This window comes from Rhinatrema bivittatum, chromosome 10, assembly GCF_901001135.1.
Source record: "Rhinatrema bivittatum chromosome 10, aRhiBiv1.1, whole genome shotgun sequence".
NCBI classification, from domain to species: domain Eukaryota; kingdom Metazoa; phylum Chordata; class Amphibia; order Gymnophiona; family Rhinatrematidae; genus Rhinatrema; species Rhinatrema bivittatum.
In genome coordinates this window covers 127715482-127738325 of record NC_042624.1, presented here as the reverse complement: position 1 = coordinate 127738325, position 22844 = coordinate 127715482, and the positions used below count along the sequence as shown (strand labels likewise).

Here is a 22844-nt window from a genome sequence, read left to right as displayed (position 1 = left end):
CGAAGAAGAGAAGAGAGGCGCAGCCTGAGGAATGAGCAGCGCGGCTCGGAGAAAAATGAAGAATGTCGTCAACCCCTGCGGCCGATGGGACTCCTTGCTCCGCGAGGGCTGAAAATGAAGTAGGTTGCTGCTGCCTTCAGGGTTAGAAGTGGAGGAGGCTGCTGCTGCCGCTAGTTCCGGGGGGGGGGGGGGGGGGGGGAGAATGAGTGAACGAGCAAGCATGTGTGTTTGAGATCCTGTGTGTGTGAGAGAGTATGTATGTGAATAATTGAGAGCCTGTACATGTGAAAGAGAGTATGTGTGTGATTGAGAGCTGGTTTAGGTGAGGGAGCTTGTGAGTATGTGATTGAGAGCCTGTGTGTAAATGAGAGAAAGAGCGAGCATGTTTGTAAGCATGTGAATGAGAGTCTGTGTGTGAGAGAAAAGGACAGCATGTATGTGTGTGATTGAAAGCCTGTGTGTGTAAGCGTGAAAAGATAGACAGCATGTGTGTAAATGTGTAATAATTAAGAGCCTATATAAGTGAGAGAGAAAAAGCATGTGTATATGTGAGTGATTGTGAGAGAGAGAGAGGAGAAAGTTGCAAGCAAAACACCCCTCCTGCTAATTCAAAACAATCTCAGGACACCTGGATATCAAACGTTTCCAGGTATGCAGAGCAAAAACATTTTTGTATCCTTATTTTTCATTACTGGGTCTTTGTGTCTGCTATTTTGAAATATTTTATTGGTATCTAGAAATTTTTTATATGAGTTTTTAACTATTGGATATTCCATTCATCTGCTATTTTAAAATAATCTGTTCTTTTTGTTAGTATGGTTTTACTGCTACTGATTTTATATTTCTTGATTTGTTTTATAAGGACTGGTGATGTTTCTCTTTTTCCTTTGTTGCACTGCATACAGAGACTCTGGTTTGTTGCAGTTTCCAATTCAGTTTTTGTCTGCATGCTTCTAGTTATGCGTTTTGGTCTCTTTATTCTTTGTTAGGGGAGGGTCAGCACATGTGATTCAGGTGATGTTTTCTGCTGTGTGTAGTTTCTCTGTAGGGCTCTATAGCAGCCTGACTTGGTCCGTTTTCCTAATAGGAGGTGTATTGGTGTCTTAAGGCCTGGTGTAATATTTCAGTGTTGCCTTTTCTTAGGTAAGGTGGTTACTGTTTAAGTGTTGGAAATTGGTGCTGTTTGGGTGTGGGATGTTTACCGTTTATGCAATTTCTGTTCAGACAGAATACGTATCTTTCCCTTGTGTTATTCTTAACAATAAAAATAATACTGGGCCTTTATTTTTTATTTCTGCCGTGAATTGTAATGAGCAGTGTGTCAGACATGTGAGCGTGGCCTGTCAGGTGTGTCACGATGGGAAAAAGGTTGAGAACCACTGGTCTAGATAATGTAGTACATACGAGTAAGAAAAGCAAATCACTGCTACTAGGGATGGTACAAACTTCTTTAAAAGAGGTTCTCTACTTGGTATACTGAAACTACTTAAAATCTGTGATTTCCTCCAGCTAATTCAAGGAAACATTTTAATCTGCATTCCAAAGGGAGGGAGGCACTTGTGTGTGTGTCCCATTCAATGTCCTATTGATCTCGGGCAGCTAAGAGAAGTCAGACAAGGTATTCTCTTCCGGATCCACATATTCTACATGTAGGCAATTGTTTTGCTTCCAGTGCACACCAGATTTTTACCATATATCAGGGGTCCACAGGAATCAAGGAAGAGTATTGATTGGGAGATCCACATATTTTAAGACTTGGGGTAGGCTTCTTGAGTATTGGGGGAAGGGGGTTGTTGGGCACCTTAAAAATCTGATGCGCCAGGCAAGTGCCTATGCTGCCTGTACCAAAATCCTAGGAGGGGGAGGGAGTTTTCCTGCCTTTTTAAACCTTAAACATTTGGCACCCTAGGCAAATATCTATGTTGTCTATATCTAAATCTGGCCCTGCCTAATAACTTTGGGGTTTTCTGTCTGATCCAGAGTAAATTTTCAGGATATCTCAAGGGGGACATGAGCATTCTAGCAGAGCTAGGTTTTTTTATTCTTCTAATATTTTCCACGAATATGCACGTGCAATTGTTGCCCCCCACATGGCTTTGCATGTGACCCACATCAATTTTCTAGGATATTCTTTATTTATTTACATTTATATTCTGCCTTTTGGCACTTCAGAGTCAGGGGGTCCATGAGGATCATGACAGCGGTGTAAATGGGGAATCCATACACAGTCACACCATCTAATAATTTTTAGGTTTCAGTCTGTTGCAGTCCGCGGGCTAAACCCATGAACTACTACCTTTACCTCCAACTCTGGGCTGCTCTGCGATGTGGCAAAACGCTGTCAGCAAGACTCCATGCTTCAGCGCAGTCAGACGCCATCAGCTCTGCACGCAGCAAGATACCACTGGGCCCGTCCAACCACGCATCCTCTTAGGCATGCCAGCACCTGACCTCCTGCTTTTAAAGGGCCCACGGCAGGAAAAACCCTGCGATACCCATTGATGACATCAGATGCCAAGCTTTTTAAAGGGCTCATCCTGGCCTTCCCTCACTGCCTCAGCAACAGGTCCACTACTCCTGGAGTAAGCATGTTGCTTCAGTGTCTTGTCTTCAGCCCAGCATCTTGTCTTCAGCAATCCTCTCCTGCCTGTGTTTCTCCTCACCTGACCCTTCCTGCATATCCATCCCTTTTTTCTCTTCAGACGGATACCTAGTTTGACCTCTGCTTGCCACCGGATAAGCTTTATTGCAGCCTGCCACTGAACACTGCCTGCCCCTGGATATGCCTAACCACTACTTGTCTTTGGCCTTCACTTCAACCTTGGACTCCTCTGTCCTCCAGCCCTTCCAACTCTAGTATCCAAGGACAACCATCGCCATCAGCAGAGACCTTCACCTAAGACCTGTCGACCCCAGTGCCCAACATAAGATATGCCATACTGGGTCAGACCAAAGGGCCATCAAGCCCAGCATCCTGTTTCCAACAGTGGCCAATCCAAGTCACAAGTACCTGGCAAGTACCCAAACATTAAATAGATCCCAAGGACTCAAGGCTGGTATAGGCGAAGTTCCGGTTGGATCTCTATTTCGTCCATGTCTGTTACAGCCCCGGTCGCCTGCACTGCGACCGGGTCCTTACCTTCCCCGCAGGTCTCCCTTCAGCGCCGCGAGCCGTGCGATTCCGGGCTGGCCTGGCCGCATGGCAGCGGCGTCCTCCTCGTGGGGACGCCGCTGCCATGCGGCCAGGCCAGCCCGGAATCGCGCGGCTTGCAACGAGGTCGCTCCTAGGAGGATTAGTTGCAGTTCCTGATTCCGGTTACCAGTTCCTGTGTTCCTGTCTTCACGCTTCTGATTCCTGCTGCCTGCCTTGACCCTCGCTCCGTTCCGGGTTTTCCTTCACGTCTGCGATTCTCCTAAGACCCAGCAGTCCGGGTTCCTACGGGCTCCTCCTGGGGGAACCTCGGACTTCCAGGGCGAAGCCACCTAAGCCCTAGCGACCCGGGCCTCAACAACTCCTCTGGTGGGGTCTCGGGTTTCCAGGTGAAGACCCTTTACCAGCGGTGTGTGTCTGCCTTCCGACCATTCTTCTCCACCGGTCGGTCCAAGGATCCACTTCTGACGTTAACACATGTCTACCTGCTGACAGTGGGAACCTACTGGGCTCCTCCCTGCAGGTTGCACCAACCCTCAGTCCAATGGTCCACTAGCACAACAGCATCTAATTCAAACCAAATTTTCAGCAGATATGAGGGGTGTGTAAAGGAGAGTATGTTAATATTCTGACCAAGCATTTAGCCTGGTCTACCTTAAGACAGCCACAAGGGAATCCTGGTTGCAGGGCATTTCCCCTGGGGAGAGGAATAAGAAGGCAAGCCTCAGAGAGGATAAAGAAAGCCTAGACCAGATGAGAAGGAAGTAAGAATTTTGTTAGAACTTCTTATCTGTGAACTACTGCATTTTCTTTTCAGCCATGCTGAAGGTAAGCAGGCTCTTGTTTGTTGGGTTTATTGTAAATAATAAAAGTCTGTAGAAGAATAGCCAGAGTCCAGTTTGCTCTGTCCTTCAGCAAGGCAAAGACCACTCATGTTCTTTCGGGCCGATTCAGTAAAGTCCGTGGGAGAGCAGACGAACGCCCGCTCTCCCGGCGCGCGCACAGGCCACTCGCCTGTGTGCGCGATTCTGTATTTAAATTAGGTGGTGCGGTAGAAACGGGCAAAAGGAGGCGCTAGGGACACTAGCGCATCCCTAGCGCCTCCTTTTGACCCGGAGTGGTGGCTGTCAGCGGGTTTGACAGCCGACGCTCAATTTTGCCAGTGTCAGTTCTTGAGCCCTCTGACAGCCACGGGCTCGGAAACCGGACGCCGGCAAAATTGAGCGTCCGGTTTTCGGCCGACAGCCGCCGGCCCATTTTAAATTTTTTTTTTCTTTTTTTTTTTACTTTTTTTACCTTTTGGGACCTCCGACTTAATATCGCCATGATATTAAGTCGGAGTGTGCACAGAAAAGCAGTTTTTACTGCTTTTCTGTGCACTTTCCCGGTGTCCGTAGAAATTAACGCCTACCTTTGGGTAGACGCTAATTTCTGAAAGTAAAATGTGCGGCTTGGCTGCACATTTTGCTTTCTGAATCTCGCGGGAATACCTAATAGGGCCATCAACATGCATTTGCATTTTGAGGGCGCTATTAGGTGCCAGAGGTTGGACGCGCGTTTTCCGCCCCTTACTGAATAAGGGGTAAGGGAAAACGCGCGTCCAGGGGCAGGTTAACAGTGCATTCCGTCGGGGCGCACTGTACTGTATCGGCCTGTAAGTGCCTGCAGAGACAGGGACCTACACTAGCAGCAAGGAAACAGAGAATTTTTTTTAAATCTGTCTTTTTTCTGTTTACAAAGAGCAGGGACCTGTGCTGAAGTGGTAACACAGAGCCACCAAATATGTTAAAATGTTCTTGAGGCCTGGCTGTAGCCACTGCCACAGGGTAAAAAACAGCAGGCTAAGGGGGTAGCCCCGCCTGGACAGACAAGGACTTAAAAAGTCAGAATTGGACAGTGTTCTGGGCTCTGACCGTGCACACTGGCAATCTGCCCAGGGGCTGTAACTTGGGGGCTCATCTCACTTGCGTCTACACTGGGAGTTACCTGAGGGGCCTATCATCTGCATTCACACAGGATTACCCCAGGAGCTTACACAATGTAAACAAACAGTTACTGGGATTATACCTGGCTCAGACCTCTACCGGGCTTGCTGAGGGCCCCTGATAGAGGGAAGACTGCACAGCAGGCAAAACCATGATACTCTTGTTAATGTCTCTGGTTTACAACCTTTTCTTTTGTTTGCTGATGGTTTATATTTGGTCCCCCTGCCTACCTCACATTCTACTCAACTCATGCCTCTATTCCATTTTTTTATCTACCTTCCTCATTTTTTTCTTTGTTGTGCCTTTATTATTTTGTGGTCCTCGATTGATCTTTCTCTCCATTTTCCTTATTCTGAGGTTCTGTCTGTTTTGTTCTTCTCCAGTCTGCTCATTTGTGTCAGCTTCCTGTATTTGTCCATTCACTTTTTTGTACTACTAATTTGATGGAATCATCCCATCTTTTTGGATGGCTCTGTTTCTCTTTATCTTTTACACTTGCTACATTGAGTTATATTTTGCCAGAGTTTAGTGAACTTTTTGATGCCATGAATGTCCCATATTTACTTGCCCTTTTTGATTTATGCAACCTACATGTGTGCCCTTTTTACCACCCAGGAAAGAGATCTGGGTGTCATAGTGGATAACACACTGAAATCGTCGGCTCAGTGAGCTGCGGCAGTCAAAAAAGCAAACAATGTTAGGAATTATTAGGAAGGGAATGGAAAAGAAAACGGAAAATGTCATAATTTGTTTTGTGTTATATGTAAACCGGCATGATGTGGTTTCTAACCACGAATGCCGGTATAGAAAAAACTCTAAATAAACAAATAAATAAATAAATAATGCCTCTGTATCGCTCCATGGTGAGACCGTACCTTGAATACTGTGTACAATTCTGGTCGCCACATCTCAGCAAAGATATAATTACGATGGAGAAGGTACAGAGAATGGGGACAAAAATGATCAAGGGAATGGAACAGCTCCCCTATTTATTTAGTGTTTTTTTATACCGGCATTCACGATAGGCATCGCATCATACCGGTTTACATTTAACAGGGGGTGAAAAAACAATACAATATAAGAATGTTAACAGGTGTGGAGGTTAAATCTTACAGTTACAATAAAACAGGGAAGTACACAACTGGGAGCAGGAATAAGAAAGGAGATAGGAGATTAACAGAGAGCAATTATTTACAATGTTATAAAATTTACAATGTAATAGAAAATTGATTATAGTATTATGGTACAGTCAGAGGGTAGATTGGCGGTAAGGTTCAGCTGTGAACCTTACCGCCAATCTTACCTTTCCCCTATGAGGAAAGACTAAAGAGGTTAGGACTTTTCAGCTTGGAGAAGAGACGACTGAGGGGGGATATGATAGAGGTGTTTAAGATCATGAGAGGTCTAGAACGGGTAGATGTGAATCGGTTATTTACTCTTTCGGATAGTAGAAAGACTAGGGGACACTCCATGAAGTTAGCATGGGGCACATTTAAAACTAATCGGAGAAAGTTCTTTTTTACTCAATGCACAATAAAGCTCTGGAATTTGTTGCCAGGGGATGTGGTCAGTGCAGTTAGTATAGCTGTGTTTAAAAAAGGATTGGATAAGTTCTTGGAGGAGAAGTCCATTACCTGCTATTAATTAAGTTGACTTAGAAAATAGCCACTGCTATTTACTAGCAACAGTAACATGGGTTCCCTGTACGTACCCGGATCAGTCCAGACAGTGGGTTGAGCCTCCTGTCCAGCAGATGGAGACAGAGAAAAACTGAAAGGGTCTCCTATATCAGGACAGAGCCTACCCTGTGTCCCTTCAATATTTCTCTGTCTGCAGCAGGTGCAGGCAGTTCAACCTGTGGTTCCCTAGCATTACCTACCTTCTTTCTCTTTGGAGATCTCTTTCCTCTTTTCCCTTTGGGTTGGTTACAAGATCAAGCAAGTATTATTTATTCTATTTAAAAAAAAAAAAATGTAAAAAAAAGGAAAATCACAGTGAGACAGGACTGTCTCCTAGCTCTTACTGTGTCCCAGGGGGATTTTTCCCCTTGAGTATTCAGCCTGGGACCCACTTTCCCGGTGACCTTCAGCCTGGCTACTTGGGGTGATACTGGTGGTCCAGTCACTCCCCCTTCTTTGCCCTAGTGTGACCCTGGAGAGGCTTCTCCCTCAGGATCTGTAGCAGGGAGGTGCTCATTCCTCTGCTATCCTAAGGTTGTATACAAAATAAAAAATCAAAGGAAAAGAAACGGGCAAAAGGCAAACGGCAGTATTTGCAGCAGCACTTACAGGGGACAGCGTTGCAGGGCTTGTGCTCTCGCTCCGGCTCGTGTCAGCCAGGCACTGCCTTCTCAGCGCAGTCATACAACATGGTTCTCCCCACACCCCCCCCCCCCCAGAGTGAATGCCGCGTTCTTCGGCCTGTTTAGCTTGTGGGGAGCCCGCCCCTCGGCTCTCCCGTGAGGGGCTTTGCTCCTCGTGTCTGCCCAGAGGGGAGTGACCCTCCGGGGCTGAGTCTAAATTGGCGGTCCGGGGTTGGGCGGTGAGGCGCGTTGCTAAGCAGGCTCCAGCGCGAAAAACCTTAGGAACAGCGGCCATCTTGTCCCCAGATCCCCCTGCTGATACAAGCCCTGAGGGAGGAAAGGAGCCGATTTTTAACCTTTTGCCACCTGATTTAAGCCCCGCGGATTCTCCAGGCGCAGTTTCAGACCACCCCCATGAGACACCCCCCCCCCCCCCCCCCCCCCCCCCTTTGCCTGGCAAAGTTCAATATCGTTTTTCCACAGAATTTGTCTTTTTAATTCATAAATCTTTCCTGGCTAGCTTAGAGGAACCGAATGAGCCCTCCCCGGGTCCCCCCCTCCTGGCTAAGATCACTCAGGTGGCCACCGGACAGGGCCCTAGGGCCCCAGATTTGTCGGGTACAAATAGGTCAGGAGCGTGCTGGGCATACAGGATCCTCCAGACCCCCCTCAACCCTCTCCGCTGCCAGATCCAGATCCAGACACAGATTTTGGCCCTTCCAAATCCATCTGCCGACGGGGACGATCCCCAGATTCTGCAACTGTTTCAACGAGAGGAACTTGACCCGCTCATTCCTTTTGTTTTGGATGAACTTGGCATTGAGGTTCCCCCGAAAGAGCCCCCCGTGGCCTCAACCTCACGCACCATGGACCCAGTCCTGGCGGGACTTAGGACTCCGCCACGTACCTTTCCATTCCACCCCATACTTATGCAGCTCCTGCTTCGGAAGTGGGAGTCTCCCGAGTAAGGCCTCCGGGTGGGCAGGGCAATGGACAAGCTCTATCCTCTGCCAGACCAATGTCTAGAGATGCTTAAGGTACCTAAGGTTGATGCTTCGGTGTCTGCAGTCACCAAATGCACCACCATCCCGGTGGTAGGGGCAACAGCGTTAAAGGATCTTCAGGATCGTAAGCTGGAGCTTCATCTCAAAAGGATCTTTGAAGTTCTGGCTCTAGGAGTTTGGGCAACAGTCTGTAGCAGTCTCATGCAGTGGGCAAGCTTCAGGTGGGTCCAACAATTAGTCAGCACCCAGGATCTCCTGTCTGCAGAGGCGGAACAGCAGAACGGCTGGAAACTGCGGTGGCTTATGGGGCTGACGCTCTCTATGATCTCATCCCAGTTCAAGCCAGAGCCATGGTCTCAGCGGTGTCAGCCAGACGGCTCCTCTTGCTGAGGAATTGGGCTGCAGGCTCCTCTTCTAAATTGCAGTTGGGCACTCTCCCCTTCAAGGGTAAGTTGCTTTTTGGTGAGGACCTGGAACAGCTTATCAAATCCTTAGGTGACAACAAGGTTTATAAGCTGCCTGAGGACCATCCCAAACAGTCCAGAGCATTTTTTCTGTCCTGCTCTCACTTCCAGGGGCAGCGCAGGTACACTAAGCCACGAAGAACTTTTCAACGAAACACCTCCACTAGATCTCAAGCATGGCCCCAGTCCTTTCGGGGCCATCGATCCTTCAGAGACGGCACCCACCAAGGCTCCTGGACGACTGGCTCATTCGGGCGAAGTCAGAGGAGCTGTGCGTGACGGCGGTCAACCAGGTCTTGTCGGTCCTCACCTCCCTCGGGTGGATAATCAATTTTTCCAAGAGCAATCTCAAGCCCTCCCAGGTCCTCGAGTTCTTAGGAGCGCGCTTCGACAACCGCGTGGGCAAGGCGTTGTTACCCAAGGTCATGGATCAAGTGCAACATCTGATATCGCTCTCCATTCCCACGGCCTGGGACTATCTCCAGGTGCTGGGTTCTATGGCCTCCACTATAGATTTGGTTCCATGAGCCTTTGTGCATATGCATCCTGTACAGAAAGCCTTGCTGTCCCGCTGGAAGCCTGTCTTGGAGGAGTTTCAGGAGCCCCTGTCGCTCTCCGATGTTACCATTGCCAACATGCAGTTGTGGCTCTCTCTCGCCCACCTATTGAAGGGGATGCCTCTGGAGACTCCTCAGTGGATTGTTGTAACGACGGATGCCAGCCTCTCTGGCTGGGGAGCGGTGTGTCAGACTCAGTCTACTCAGGGATGCTGGTCCCCAGCCCAATCCCACTGGCACATCAATCGCCTGGAGGCCTAAGCGGTTCATCTGGTGCTCAAGTTCGTTCTGCCCCTGATATGTCGCAAGCCAGTGCGCATCCTCTCCGACAACGCCACTATGGTAGCCTATATCAATCAACAGGGGGACACCAGAAGTCGTCTGGTGGCTCTAGAAGGCAGCATGCTACTCGCCTGGGCGGAACGTCACCTGGATCGATTGGCTGCATGCCACATCACGGGAAAGGAGAATGTTCAAGCCGACTTCCTCAGTCGCCAACATCTAGACCCCAAGGAGTGGGAGTTGTCCGACGGGGCGATGGATCTGACCATGCACAGGTGGGGGGCCCCCCACTTAGACCTGATGGCTACTCTATACAATGCAAAAGCTCCCAGATTCTTCAGCTGCAGAAGGGAGCATTGCTCAGAAGGAGTGGATGCCTTGGATCTTCCCTGGCCTCAGGACGTTCTCCTCTACGTGTTTCCCCCTTGGCCTCTGGTGGGAAAGGTACTCAGAAGGATAGAAATCCACAGGGGGCCTGTCATTCTTGTGGCACCAGAGTGGCCTCGGAGGCCATGGTATACGGATCTGGTGAACCTCGCGACGGACGGTCCTCTTCGCCTCGGTCACCTCCCAAACCTGCTTCGTCAGGGTCCAGTACTTTTCGATCAGGCGGATCGCTTTTGTCTAGCGGCATGGCTTTTGAGCAGCGGCAACTGAGGAAGAAGGGGTATAAGGAAGAAGTTATCTCTATTCTGTTGTGGGCCCGTAAGCCTTTTACCTCTCTCGCTTACGTTCGGGTGAGGAGAGTGTTTGAGAATGTGTGTGCTGAGTCCGGAGTGCCGGCTCGCAAGCCTCCGGTATCCCAGGTCCTCTCCTTCCTACAGAATGGCCTTTCCAAAGATTTGTCCTTCAATTCTTTGAGAGTACAGGTTTCAGCTCTTGGGTCACTCCTAGGGAGTATCGATGGTTACGCAGTGGCGGCCCATCTGGATGTCGTTCGATTCCTCAAGGGGGCCAAGCATTTGAATCCACCGGTCCGTTCTACTTGTCCTTCATGGAGCCTTAACTTGGTGCTTCAAGTTCTTTGCGAGGCGCCCTTCGAACCCATCCAGCGGGCCACGCTCAAGGATCTAATGCTTAAAACAGTTTTTCTTATTTCTATTTGCTCCACCAAGAGGGTGTCTGAGCTCCAAGCATTGTCTTGTAGGGATCCTTTTCATTGCTTTTCTGATTCGGGTGTCTCCCTTAAGATGGTACCATCATTCTTGCAGAAGGTCGTGTCTTCCTGTCACGTCAATCAGTCAGTGGAGCTCCCTTCTTTTTCCTCTGAGGACATTGCGAGCAGGCCTGGTGGTGACCTATGGCACCTTGATGTAAAGAGAGTATTACTGCAATATTTAAAGGTTACGAATGAGTTTCGAGTCTCTGATCATCTCTTTGTCTTATGGAGTGATCCCAATAAGGGAAACAAGGCTTCTAAGACTACAATTGCTCGCTGGCTAAAGGAAGCGATTGCGTCAGCGTATATCTGTCGGGGCCGGATGGTTCCGGAGGGCTTAAAAGCCCATTCTTTGCGTTCACAGACTACTTCTTGGGCGGAGAATCAGTCAGTCTCTCCACAAGAAATCTGCAGGGCAGCTACTTGGAAGTCTCTGCACACTTTTGCTCGTCATTTTTGCCTCGATGTACAGGTGCCAGTATTTGGCTCCTTCGAAAGGCAGGTGCTTTGAGCGGAACTGTCTTGGTCCCACCCATTTTAGGGAAGCTTGGGTATATCCCACTATCTGGACTGATCCAGGTACCTACAGGGAAAGAAAAATTGGTTCTTACCTGCTAATTGTCATTCCTGTAGTACCACGGATCAGTCCAGACTCCCGCCCTGTTATATGTCTATTCTTGATATGTCTGCTCGAAGTTTTCTTCCACAGAATTTTGGAACTGTCTACTTCCTACCTGATATACAAGGCTCTGGAGGTACTCACTTTATTGTCCTTCCACACTGAAGCTACAGAAATCATCCCACTCAACCCCTCATGGTCACAATTCATCCCTGTCGCATCAACGGAAATTGAACCCATCATCAAAAAAACCAACCCCGCCTCCCACCCCTTGGACCCTATCCCCATCAAAACCCTTAAACTAATCACCAAGATCATCGCCAAACCTAAAACCGACATCATCAACCTATCACTCGAACAAGGAATATTCCCTGACAAACTCAAAAACGCCGTGGTCAAACAATCATCAAAAAACCTCAGCTCGACAAAGCCGATCCAGCCAACTACAGGCCAGTATCCAACCTCCCTTTCATAGCAAAAATCATTGAAAAAAACAGTCAACAATCAGCTTACGGAGCACCTTGAGTCTCATAACATCCTATATCCTACTCAACATGACTTCAGAAAACTTTTCAGCACTGAAACCCTCCTTCTTACACTCACCGATACCATCCTCAGAGGGCACGACCAAGGCCATTCATACCTCCTGATACTCCTCGACATATCCGCCGCCTTCGACACGATCAACCACAGAACACTCCTCACCAGACTCAAAGAAATTGGACAACGAGACACTACAATCAAATGGTTTGAATCATACGTCACAAACAGATCCTACAAAGTAAAGATAAACACATCTGAATCCTCCCAAGTACCACTTACACATAGTGTCTCACAAGGATCTTCTCTTTCCTCAACCCTATTGAACATATATCTCCTCCCACTCTCAGAATCACACTTCACTTATTTTGTATATGCAGACGACATACAAATATTACTCCCCATAAACAAATCCATCGAAAACACCCTGGACAGATGGAATAAACTCAACTCGAATATAACTCAACTGCTGTCACAACTATCACTTTGCCTCAACCAATCCAAAACTGAAATCCTCCATCTCCCCAACGATCGCCCCTCTACACCCCTCAGCAACAACACCACGAAAAACCTAGGGGTGCAACTCACACCTTCAACAAGAAACCTAGGTGTGACCATCGACAACGAACTCAACCTCAAACACCACACCTCCAGCATGATCAAAGATGGATTCTTCAAATTGCAAACACTAAAAAAAAACTCAAACCCCTTCTTCACTCTCAGGATTTTCAAACAGTCCTACAATCAATAATCTTTTCTAAGCTCGATTACTGCAATACAATGCTCCTTGGCCTTCCCGAAACCACCATCAGACCTCTTCAGGTTCTGCAAAACGCCGCCGCCAGGACCATCACAAACAAAAAAATGCAACCACATCACACCAACACTAAAAGAACTTCACTGGCTCCCCATTAAACAGAGAATCCAGTATAAAGCCCTCACCCTCATCCATAAAAAATTAAACAACAACAAAATGAACTGGCTAAACACTGCCATACTCCCATACTCCACACAAAGAAAACTCAGGTCCTCAGACACTGGACTCCTCACCATTCCCTACTTCAAAACTGCACACCTCACCTCCACCCGCAAACGAGCCATATCAGTAGCAGGCCCAACACTGTGGAACTCCCTCCCACCCCCTCTCAGAAATGAACCTTCCACCCAAGCCTTCAAAAAACAACTCAAAACATGGCTATTCAGAAAAGCCTTCCCGCCAGATACTTAACCCCCTCACCGAGTTCAATATTCACTTTAAAAGAAGCCTTCCCGCCAGATACTTAGCTCTATCCCCGGTTTCAATGCTGACTCCTAAATAAACCTCCCCACCTGCCCACACCCTCTCCGGTGAAACCCCCCCCCCTGCCCATTCTCTCACTGATATAACCCCCCCCACACATCCTCTCCCTGTTTCGTTCCTACCCCCCTCCACGCACCAGAAGCCCCCCAACTAGCCTCCCTAAGCCTCTACCTTATCCCTAGCCAATCTTTTCCTCCCAAGCAACGCTGTCTTGTCATATTAGAAATGTTTCTCTGTAGCCCTAATACAAGTTTCCTCGTTACAATGTAAAATGTTATTTTATTAATATATCATAAATGTTATTTTAAATGCTATTATAAACTGTTACAACATATATTCATCTTTAGATATTAGACAAGTTACCATGTTCAATGTAAAATAGGCAGACCTTGCCCTATTCTTTCAGTTATATGTAAACCGATGTGATATCTCGATCGAATGTCGGTATATAAAAGCAAATAAATAAATAAAATATGTAAGAGCAACTTCTTATTGTTTGAATTTCCTGTTCAGTTCTATGTTACTGTTTATTACTTGCATGATCTCACTCTGGTTCACTTTTCAATTGGTATTTCTACTTTTCAATTGGTATTTCTACGTTTATACTGAAGGGACGCAGGGTGAGCACAGTCCTGATATAGGATACCCTTTCAGCTTTTCTCTGTCTCCATCTGCTGGACAGGAGGCTGAACCCACTGTCTGGACTGATCCGTGGTACTACAGGAACGAAAATTAGCAGGAATGTGCATTCTATATTCAGCCCTTCCCACCTTTACCACCTTTCCCACCCTGGTAACCCTTCCAGTACACCCCATACTCCCCCTCACTCCCCCCCCTCCACTCCCCCCCCCCCTCCCCTCCATTAGCCTCTACAGCCTTCCCCTTCCCCTCTTTCCTTACCTTTTTAAATCCCTCCCTTATCCTTACCTCCTCTCTCGCATATATTCTCCCCCCTCTCTCTCCCCCCACCCCTCCCCCCAACTTTGTAAATAAGTTCACATATGTAATTTTAAATCCATATCTTTCCATTTTAAGTTATCCATGCTTGCTTTCTCTTTCTCTCGTACTTCGCCATTCACCTTGTTCTTTTTATCCAATTATTATCCAATATCTCCCAGTTAAACCCCCCTGTTCAATGAATTTCCTTTCCTTTCTCAGTTAATTGTGAACCGACATGATGTGTCCTACGAATGCCGGTATATAAAAATGTTAAATAAATAAATAAATAAATTTTCCTATAGACTTAGTTTTTGGGAACTTGCCGGATTCTTATGGCCTGGATTGGCCACTGTTGGAGACAGGATGCTGGGCTTGATGGATCCTTGATCTGACCCAGTATGGCAGGTTCTTATGAGGGGAGGGAAGGGGAGAAAAGGGCTGCTGGCTTTGTTTCTTAGCTTTTCTCCTGCTGAGTCTGCTTCTCTGGTACTTTATTGTTTTATTGCTGAGAAACCCAGTAAGGAAAATAGGAAGTGAGAGGGAAGGCAGACGTTCTGGGAGACTCCTGGAGGATCTGGTAGACATGGGCTGTCTGATCTCTCATGCCCATTGTCTGATGCTTAGCCTCTCATGCATGCAGGTTGTTTTTCCCATGCTCGGGGTCTGAGGCACAGCTTCTCATGTTTGTGGCCTGGACTTCTAATGTAAGTGTCTGCCCTGCAGATCTCATGCAGTTAATGTCTGTTCTGTGGCTTTCTAGTCCTGCAGCACTCTGGCCTTGGGCCTTAGTCTAGTCCTGGAATTGGATCTCTCACAATTAGAAACTATTTCAGAATACCTGATTACTGTATGGATAATGATTATTTTTGTTTCTGTAGCATCCTTGAGCTGTACAAGGAGTTTCAGGAGGAGGCATATAGTATTTCTTTGCATCCCTCGGGACTTTATATACTGGTGGGATTTTTCGACAAACTGCGTCTGATGAACCTGCTGATTGATGACATCCGATCTTTCAAGGAATTCACAGTACGAGGCTGTCGTGAGGTAAGGGCCACAGGGAGAGGACTTTGATGTATAGTTTGGGGTATAAGAACGTCGGTATAAAAAATCTTCAAATAAATAAATAAATAACTAAATAAATATGTTGTGGGGCAAGATGTGGGAAGAGGACCATCACTTTTTTCAGGATATTATGCTGAAGGTAGATAATTAGAGGAGTGGGGTTTTCCCATGTGTACTGGAGATTCTGAAAGAACTTGGAATGCTGTGTGGTATTTGAAGCAAACACCTTCAAAGGGATATAAACTGGATGGAGTCAGTCCAAGAGTAGCTTCTAATATGGTTAAGCATGTAGGGACAGACTTAAACATCTAAACATCTACACCTTAGAGGAAAGGCGAGATGGAGAAAAATGATAGAGATATTTAAATACTTCCAAGATATAAACGTACAGGAGGCAGGTCCTTTTTCATGGAAAGGAGGCTTTGGAACGAGGGGTCATTGGATGAGGGCAAAAGGGGGGTAGATTCAGGAGTAATCTAAGGAAATATTTCTTTACTTTAAAGGTGGTGGATACATGGAACAGCCTCCCCATGGAGGTTTTAGAGGCAAGAACAGTTTCTGAATTCAAGAAAGATTGGGTCAATCAGAGGGGATCTCTGAGGGGAGTGGTAGGGATTATAGACCTGAGCAGTTGGTGGGAATGGAAAGATTACAAAGGTCTTTTTTTCTGCTGTTTCTATGAATTCACTCTTCATCATAGATTCTTGCTCACTAAAAAAAATTAGAAGTCTTCAGAAAACTAAGATTAGAGTTCCCCAACAATCACTGGGTTCTCTCTATTTTCCTTCCACAGTGTCAGGCAGTCACTGAGCAATTTTTCACCTGCCCCTGGAGAGTTCCTACAGTCACTGAACTCTCCTTCATCTTCTTCTGCATTTCCCCTGCAATCTCAGAGCTCTCTTCAGCCATTGTGTTTTTCCTCTTTCTTTCACTCTTCCTTATCTTCTTGCAGTGCTCCTTCAGTCATGGGGGTCACCTCTTTGCTACTGTCAATGGGAATGTTATTCACATCTACTCCACCAGTACCTTTGAGAACATCACCAACTTGAAAGGACACAATGGAAAGGTAAGGGCTCATTGTATATATTCCAACACACCCAGAAACAAAGACCCTAGAGGGGTCCAGGGCCTGCCCAGTGCATTATTAAAATAACAGAAAAATAAATGCAGCAGACTTCATTTGATTTACATCATCTCCGGCCATCTTAAGAACAGGCCTGTTGCCAGAGACAAGTCATGCCCAAAGAGATGAATCAAAGGGAGTCAGGCCTTTAGGAGCTTCTTCATGAGCAAGAGGGAGGATTGGGATTCCTTAGTGGGAATGTATGCTTCTTTTAACTTTAGGTGCTTTACCCTCAGTGGAACAGGAATCTGGAATTGGGTTTTAGTTGGGGCATTTGTCTATTCTATAATGTATTAAGTGTTTTTTAATGTTGTATTACTTGGTTATTTTTTAAAATAGATGATGATTTATTAGATTTTATTTGTTATGCTTTATTATAATTTATTTTGTTTTTCATTAATAAGCAGGCTGAATTAGCCATGCTCAATGGGATTGGCCTTCAGGATGACATCATTAGGCGGCACGAGGTGGAGCTGTCTTTCAAAGCTTATAGAGCTTTCAGCTCTACTGGGCATGTTCAGTAGTTCCCGTACAAATAAGCAGTCTACAAGTCTCCTCAGTCTTGTTTTTTCAGTGCTTCTCACAGATGGCTGGAACCCTGTCTCTTGCAGGTTTTTCATCTCAGAGTTCTATTTGCATTAGCAACCCCCTAACAGCGCTTTTCAGTGCTACTATGACCCAATTCAAGACTTCAGGTTTTAAATACTACTCATATGGCCACATTATGTCCATAACAGATGGACATAACAATTGGTACTTTTTCCTCAGCCCAGATCATGATCAAGCTAATTGCTGGGATTGCAGCAGAATGTCTCCCAGAACCCAGAGGCAGCGGCAGAGAAAATAGCGTGCTTCGGGATGGAGGACATACTGCTGTTGTCCGCAGAAACCTCCTTTGCCTCAGACCAGGAAGTTCATCTTCTGAGATTGGTTGTGAAGGGAGGAGGTCATTATACTCCTCTCCTGGGAGGATTAAGGGGTTCCAGGACCAAGAATGCTGACCAGCCTCCTCGGGGTTGGCACATACACTGAAAGCTCCATTGAAGTCCTCCCTGACACATTCTAAGATACACAACACCGTAGCACCCAAGAAAATGCGGCTGGTGTGGGGGCCATCACCCAACACATCGCACCTGACACATGGTGCAAAACTTCTGGCACCCAATGCACTGCGCTGAACACACAGCACAAAAGTTCTGATGGCGCATGATGTTCCCTTGTGTACGGTACACAGTGCAATGCCCACGGTGCATATGATGCAAACAGCGCAAGTGGCGTGTTGCCCCAAAACTCACGGCTCCAAGGACCATAAGAAGGCTCCATCTGCTAAGAGACCAGTGCCAGATGCTGCCGCACCACAATAGAAAAAAAGAAAGGAGCACAGAGAACCGATGCCCCTCAATCTTCTGACAAAGAGGCTTCCTCTAAAGAATGAAACAAGGAAACTCAGCCGGCACAGGAGCCTTGATGTCAGGCTATGTCAGGCCATGATGCACTGTTTCCTCAACCGACACATCACAGGTCAAGAACTGCCTCCGAGACCTCTCAAACTATTCACAAGCCCTAGAAGAGATGACTACTCTTCACACCCACAGGTAAAAGGATGGCCAATGTCAACACCATTTCCTGAAGACTGCACACCAGTCTATGATATTTAGGGGTGGCAAAACCACCACCTAAGTTCCCACTGGGGATTTACTCCTCATATGAAGTGGCAATCCATCTTTCTTCAGGGAGTCCCAGGTTGTTTCTGGCTTCAAACCTATGGCAACAAGGCCTCCACCTCCAGACACTGGAGCTCTTTTGTTCCCTTCTACCACTGGGTCACATGCCTGCCATAGAACAGGAGCAAGTCAGTGCCAGAAGAGAATGCTCCACCACAATCCCCAGGCTGCAGGTCACCACAAGCTGTAGACTAAATTACTGATATAGAAATTTATTTTCCTCACTTTCCCACAAATTGAACAACCAAGTTTCCCACCAGCATACCCCAGTGATGCCAGGATCGCTGCCATTACCTCCCTCTTTTTTCTCAGAGGACACCAGAGAGGAACTCATGCCGTTGTTTGTTCCTCAAGGGAACCTACTCAAGCATCATAACCAAGGTCAGAGAGTCCTGTTCTTCCTTCCCTAGGGAATACCCCCAGAAAGTTCCAACAGAATACCATTTGATCCACCAGAAGAACCACCGGATCAATCCTCTCCACCAGAGGATCTAACATATTCCTGATTCGTCGAAAAAATGGGCACCTCCTTCAAAGTACAGGTGAGGAAGGATCATGATCCCCGGGCAGAAGTAATGGGGATCTTGAAGATTTTAGACATCCCAACAGAACCATCCACACTTCCATTTCATACAGTGCTCGACAAGAAACTGATGAAGACATGGGAGTCCTCCTTTTCTGGTGCAGCTGTAACATAGAAAATAGATCTTTCATTCTGTCTGAAGAAGACACCGGGATACAGCATTGTCCAACTGCCCTATAATTCCATGATAATGGAGTTGGCCATGAGGAAGGCAAAACAGTCCAGAATCCACTCTAATATGCCACCTGTAGACGATTTAGTAAAAAGGTATTTCAGAGCACAATGCTCAAATCAAGATGTAATAGTAGTGAGTCATTGTGCTGTGCATGGTTAACGCAGCCTAGGAGATGAATCTACTAGGCCCATGCTGACAGCTGGCGGACACACCCAATGCTGGGACTGAGCTAGGCCTTCACCTGTACTAGCCCCATTTACCTGCAGGTTGAGCCTTTGGATTCCAGGGGCCGGCAGTACTTATGCGAGTGTCCCTGTGGGTGGTCAGAGAAAGAATGTCCAAAGGCAAACTGAGGTCAGGGCAGGCGGCAAGCAGAGTTAACAAGTTCAGGCTGAGGGTCTGGACAGGCGGCAAGCACGGTGTAGTCGTGGTTCAAAGCAGAGGTCAATACCAGGCGGCAGACAAAAGAGTGGTCTTGCACTGTAGCAAAGATCAATATCAGTCAGGCAAGAGTAGGACCAGGACAGGGCAAGGCAGGAAGTAGTGATGAGACAGGCTGGGACTAGGTAGGCAGGAAAGACAGACTGTGTAAGGCAAGTTGCAGCAATGCAAGCTGGTCAGGGCAGTCTGGAATGTGGCGGGCTGGACAAAGCAGGCTGGAATGAGGCTTTCAAATGTAACAAAACGCACTGCTCAAGGCAAGGCAAGGCTAGGGAGCTCAACTGGAGTTTATATACCCAGCCATGTCATGTCATCTGTGAGTTCCAACAGCCCTGCTTTCTTGTCACGGGGCCTTTAGTAGTAGCGTTCCACGTGCACCTAGGGGGACTCACAAGTAGAGCATCATGGCGGTGTCTTGTGGTGAGTGAGGCTGGTTGAGGGGCCATCCTGTAGCCAGCCAAACATTACCCAAGAGTCCAGCAACACCAGTTTTATATGATACAATACCTGTATGAATGCGCCTCTGAAGCAGGCTCCAGCTGGAGAACGTGTGCAGGGAAGGACTTGCTTCCTGGGCTTGGGCCTGGCAGAGCGGGCAGGCAGTCGTGGAAGGAGATTTGCTTCTAGAGACTGTATCTTAAAAGGAACAGAGTCAGGTTTGAGGTGGTCCAGAGAAGGGCGACCAAAATGGTGGGGGGTCTCCATCATATGACTTATGGGGAGTGTCATTGGATGCCCTATTTTGTTTTCTTGCTCTGCCCTCAGGTACGTTCTGTGGTGTGGAGTGCCGATGATAGCAGGTTGGTTTCCTGTGGCATGGATGGAGCTGTATATGAGTGGAACACGCTTTTGGGTAAGCGGGAGTCCGAGTGTGTGCTCAAGTCCTGCAGCTACAGTAGTGTAGCCATCTCAGCTGACGCAAAGACCATATTTGCTGTGGGATCTGACAAGACACTGAAAGAGATTTGTGATTCCCAGGTAAGCAGTCATTTAATATGTTCACACAGTTCCTTTAATCCCATTACTACCTACTATCCCCATTTTAATCCATATAAACTCAGAAGTACCCTCATAAGCACATATAGGCTCTTTAGTATCATAGCATAATGAGTATGAAAGAGCAACAGGAGTGCTATATAGAGGGACTTCTTCTTTGATTTAGCAAGGATTTTTCAATAAAAGGATGCTTTTAGAAACTTTTGATTTTTATTGCTGTACCTTTTTACCGAGTAAGCTATTAACACTTTTTCTATTGATTGATCTTTTTGTAGTCTCCTACCAGTGTGTTCCCCTGACCTATGATATGACTTTTTGTACATTAGAGATGTGTGCAGAAAACTATTTTGGTTCAGTTACCATTTATATTTCAGTTCGCTTGTTTTGGTTCCCAAATTCATTTGTTTATATCAAGACAAGCCGTAAAGCCCGTTAAAACGGGCTACATCCCTCTGTCTCTCACCTCCCCCTCATTCTCTCTCCCCTCACTCTTCACCACCCCCTTCCCCCACCCACTCCTCTCCACCCTCCCTCTCCTCTCACTCAGTCCCCCCTCTCCCTCACTCCCTCCCACTCAGTCCCCCCTCTCCCTCCCTCCCACTCACTCAGTCCCCCTCTCCCTCCCACTCACTCAGTCCCCCTCTCCCTCCCTCCCTCCCACTCACTCAGTCCCCCTCTCCCTCCCTCCCTCCCTCCCTCCACCCACCTCCATTTCCTCCCGGCGCCGTAAGCGCGACTTCCCGCAACCCTCACCCGGCTCCATTAACTCCTCCCGCTCCTGCCGGCAGATCTCGGGGGGGGGTCACTCCCGCGCGCGCGGCAGTGACCCCCCCGAGATCTGCCGGCAGATCTGGGGAGGAGAAGTAGCGGCACCGCGCGCGCGCGGTGCCGCTACTTCTCCTCCCGCTCCTGCCGGCAGATCTCGGTGGGGGGGGCGCGGGAGTGACCCCCCCCCGAGATCTGCCGGCAGATCTCGGTGGGGGGGGCGCGGGAGTGACACCCCCCCCCACCCGAGATCTGCCGGCAGATCTGGGGAGGAGAAGCAGCGGCACCGCGCGCGCGCGGCGCCGCTGCTTCTCCTCCCGCTCCTGCGGCCCCACCGCCATTTTTTTTTCTGATCGACATCCTTGCCCGCACATGCGCAGTAGAGCTGCGCTCTACTGCGCATTTGCGGGCCGTCGGTCACAGGCCATTTATAAGGTAGATGTTTCATTTGTTGCCATTAAAATCAATGGGGGAAGCAATGCATCCTATTTTGGATTCTAACATTGGGGTTTTCTGTCTGAGTTTAATGAAACTTTCAGGTAGGCATCAACAGGAGAGGGAATAGCACTCCAAGACACCAAGAGTGAGGAAACGTGGTACCAATAGTGGCATGAAAGGGGCAAATCATCTCAAACAGTATCAGGGAGACTCCAAGGCACAAAAAGAGGGGCAAAGGGCACCAAAAGAGGCACAAACACCCTCAAGGCAAAACAAAAGGGGCAAAAGTGGCACACAAACATTTCAAGGCATCAAGAGAGGCTTGAAGGTTACTAACAATGACGTGAAGAGTCCAAAGCACCAACCATGGCATGAAGACCCCAAAGCAGAGAGTGAGGAGAATGACTGCAAGCACATTGGCATCAAAACACCTAGAAATAGAGTGAGAGGTAAGACAGCAAGAGGAGGGCCTTCAACACTTCAAAAGCACTGAACCAGAAGAGAGGTAGATGAGGAGCAGCAGCAGCAAGAGTGGCAACTGGCATCAACACAGCAAGGACTGAGGATAAAAACTGGGTACTGGTTTGGTGGAGCTTTTCAGTTAGTCCTCCTGCCACTTGCATGGAAATTCAGAGAAATCTAGTAGATGGAGGGTTATCTTAAGACATCCTTACTTTTCCACCAATTCTGGTGCTAGTTGTGAACAATATGTACTTGTCCCCTTACATTGAGAATACCTGTGCACTAGGCATGCTGGTTGGTGGGCAGAAAAGGAAATGCTGGGCAACCTTGATGAAATTTGGCCAAAGCACGACCTTTTGTGCCTGATATGCAATGGTTCTGTGTCCATGACCTCAGTGGGTTTTCCAAAGTCTTCCCTGCTGGGTAAAATTCTTGTTGCCAACTGCTGAAACTATCCCCACTGCTATTCTGCCTCTGGCATTCCCATTTTTGCACCCTAGCCTCTAGCTTCTCCTTCCAGTATTTCAGAGTTCCAGAATAGAGGATGATATTTCCTTTCACCCATGTGTCACACAGCATGGCTAGTCTGGAAGGATCCTGCTTAGTAAGGGTTTTGAGACAATTTTGCAAGTTCACATGAAAGAAGTGCATGAACCCCAACACCTCTGGAAACTCTATAAATTCTTCTCTAGGATACTGATTATAGGATTGACCTCACCCAAGGTGGCTGTTTTTAAACTCAGATCTTCCATGGCATCCTTGATTGGCTTCAG

The 22844-nt window shown here is 47.5% G+C and overlaps 1 protein-coding gene across 3 annotated transcripts in view; it reads left to right on the top strand.

Moving 5' to 3' along the window:
* The window catches only part of CFAP57 (cilia and flagella associated protein 57), a 169779-nt gene that overhangs the window by 58612 nt on the left and 88323 nt on the right, over window positions 1–22844 (top strand). For all 3 annotated transcript variants that reach the window (XM_029618441.1, XM_029618442.1, XM_029618443.1), the window contains 3 exons: window positions 15181–15346; window positions 16317–16430; window positions 20176–20388. In XM_029618441.1, coding sequence (XP_029474301.1) covers window positions 15181–15346; window positions 16317–16430; window positions 20176–20388 — 493 coding nt within the window. The remainder of the gene's footprint in view (window positions 1–15180; window positions 15347–16316; window positions 16431–20175; window positions 20389–22844) is intronic.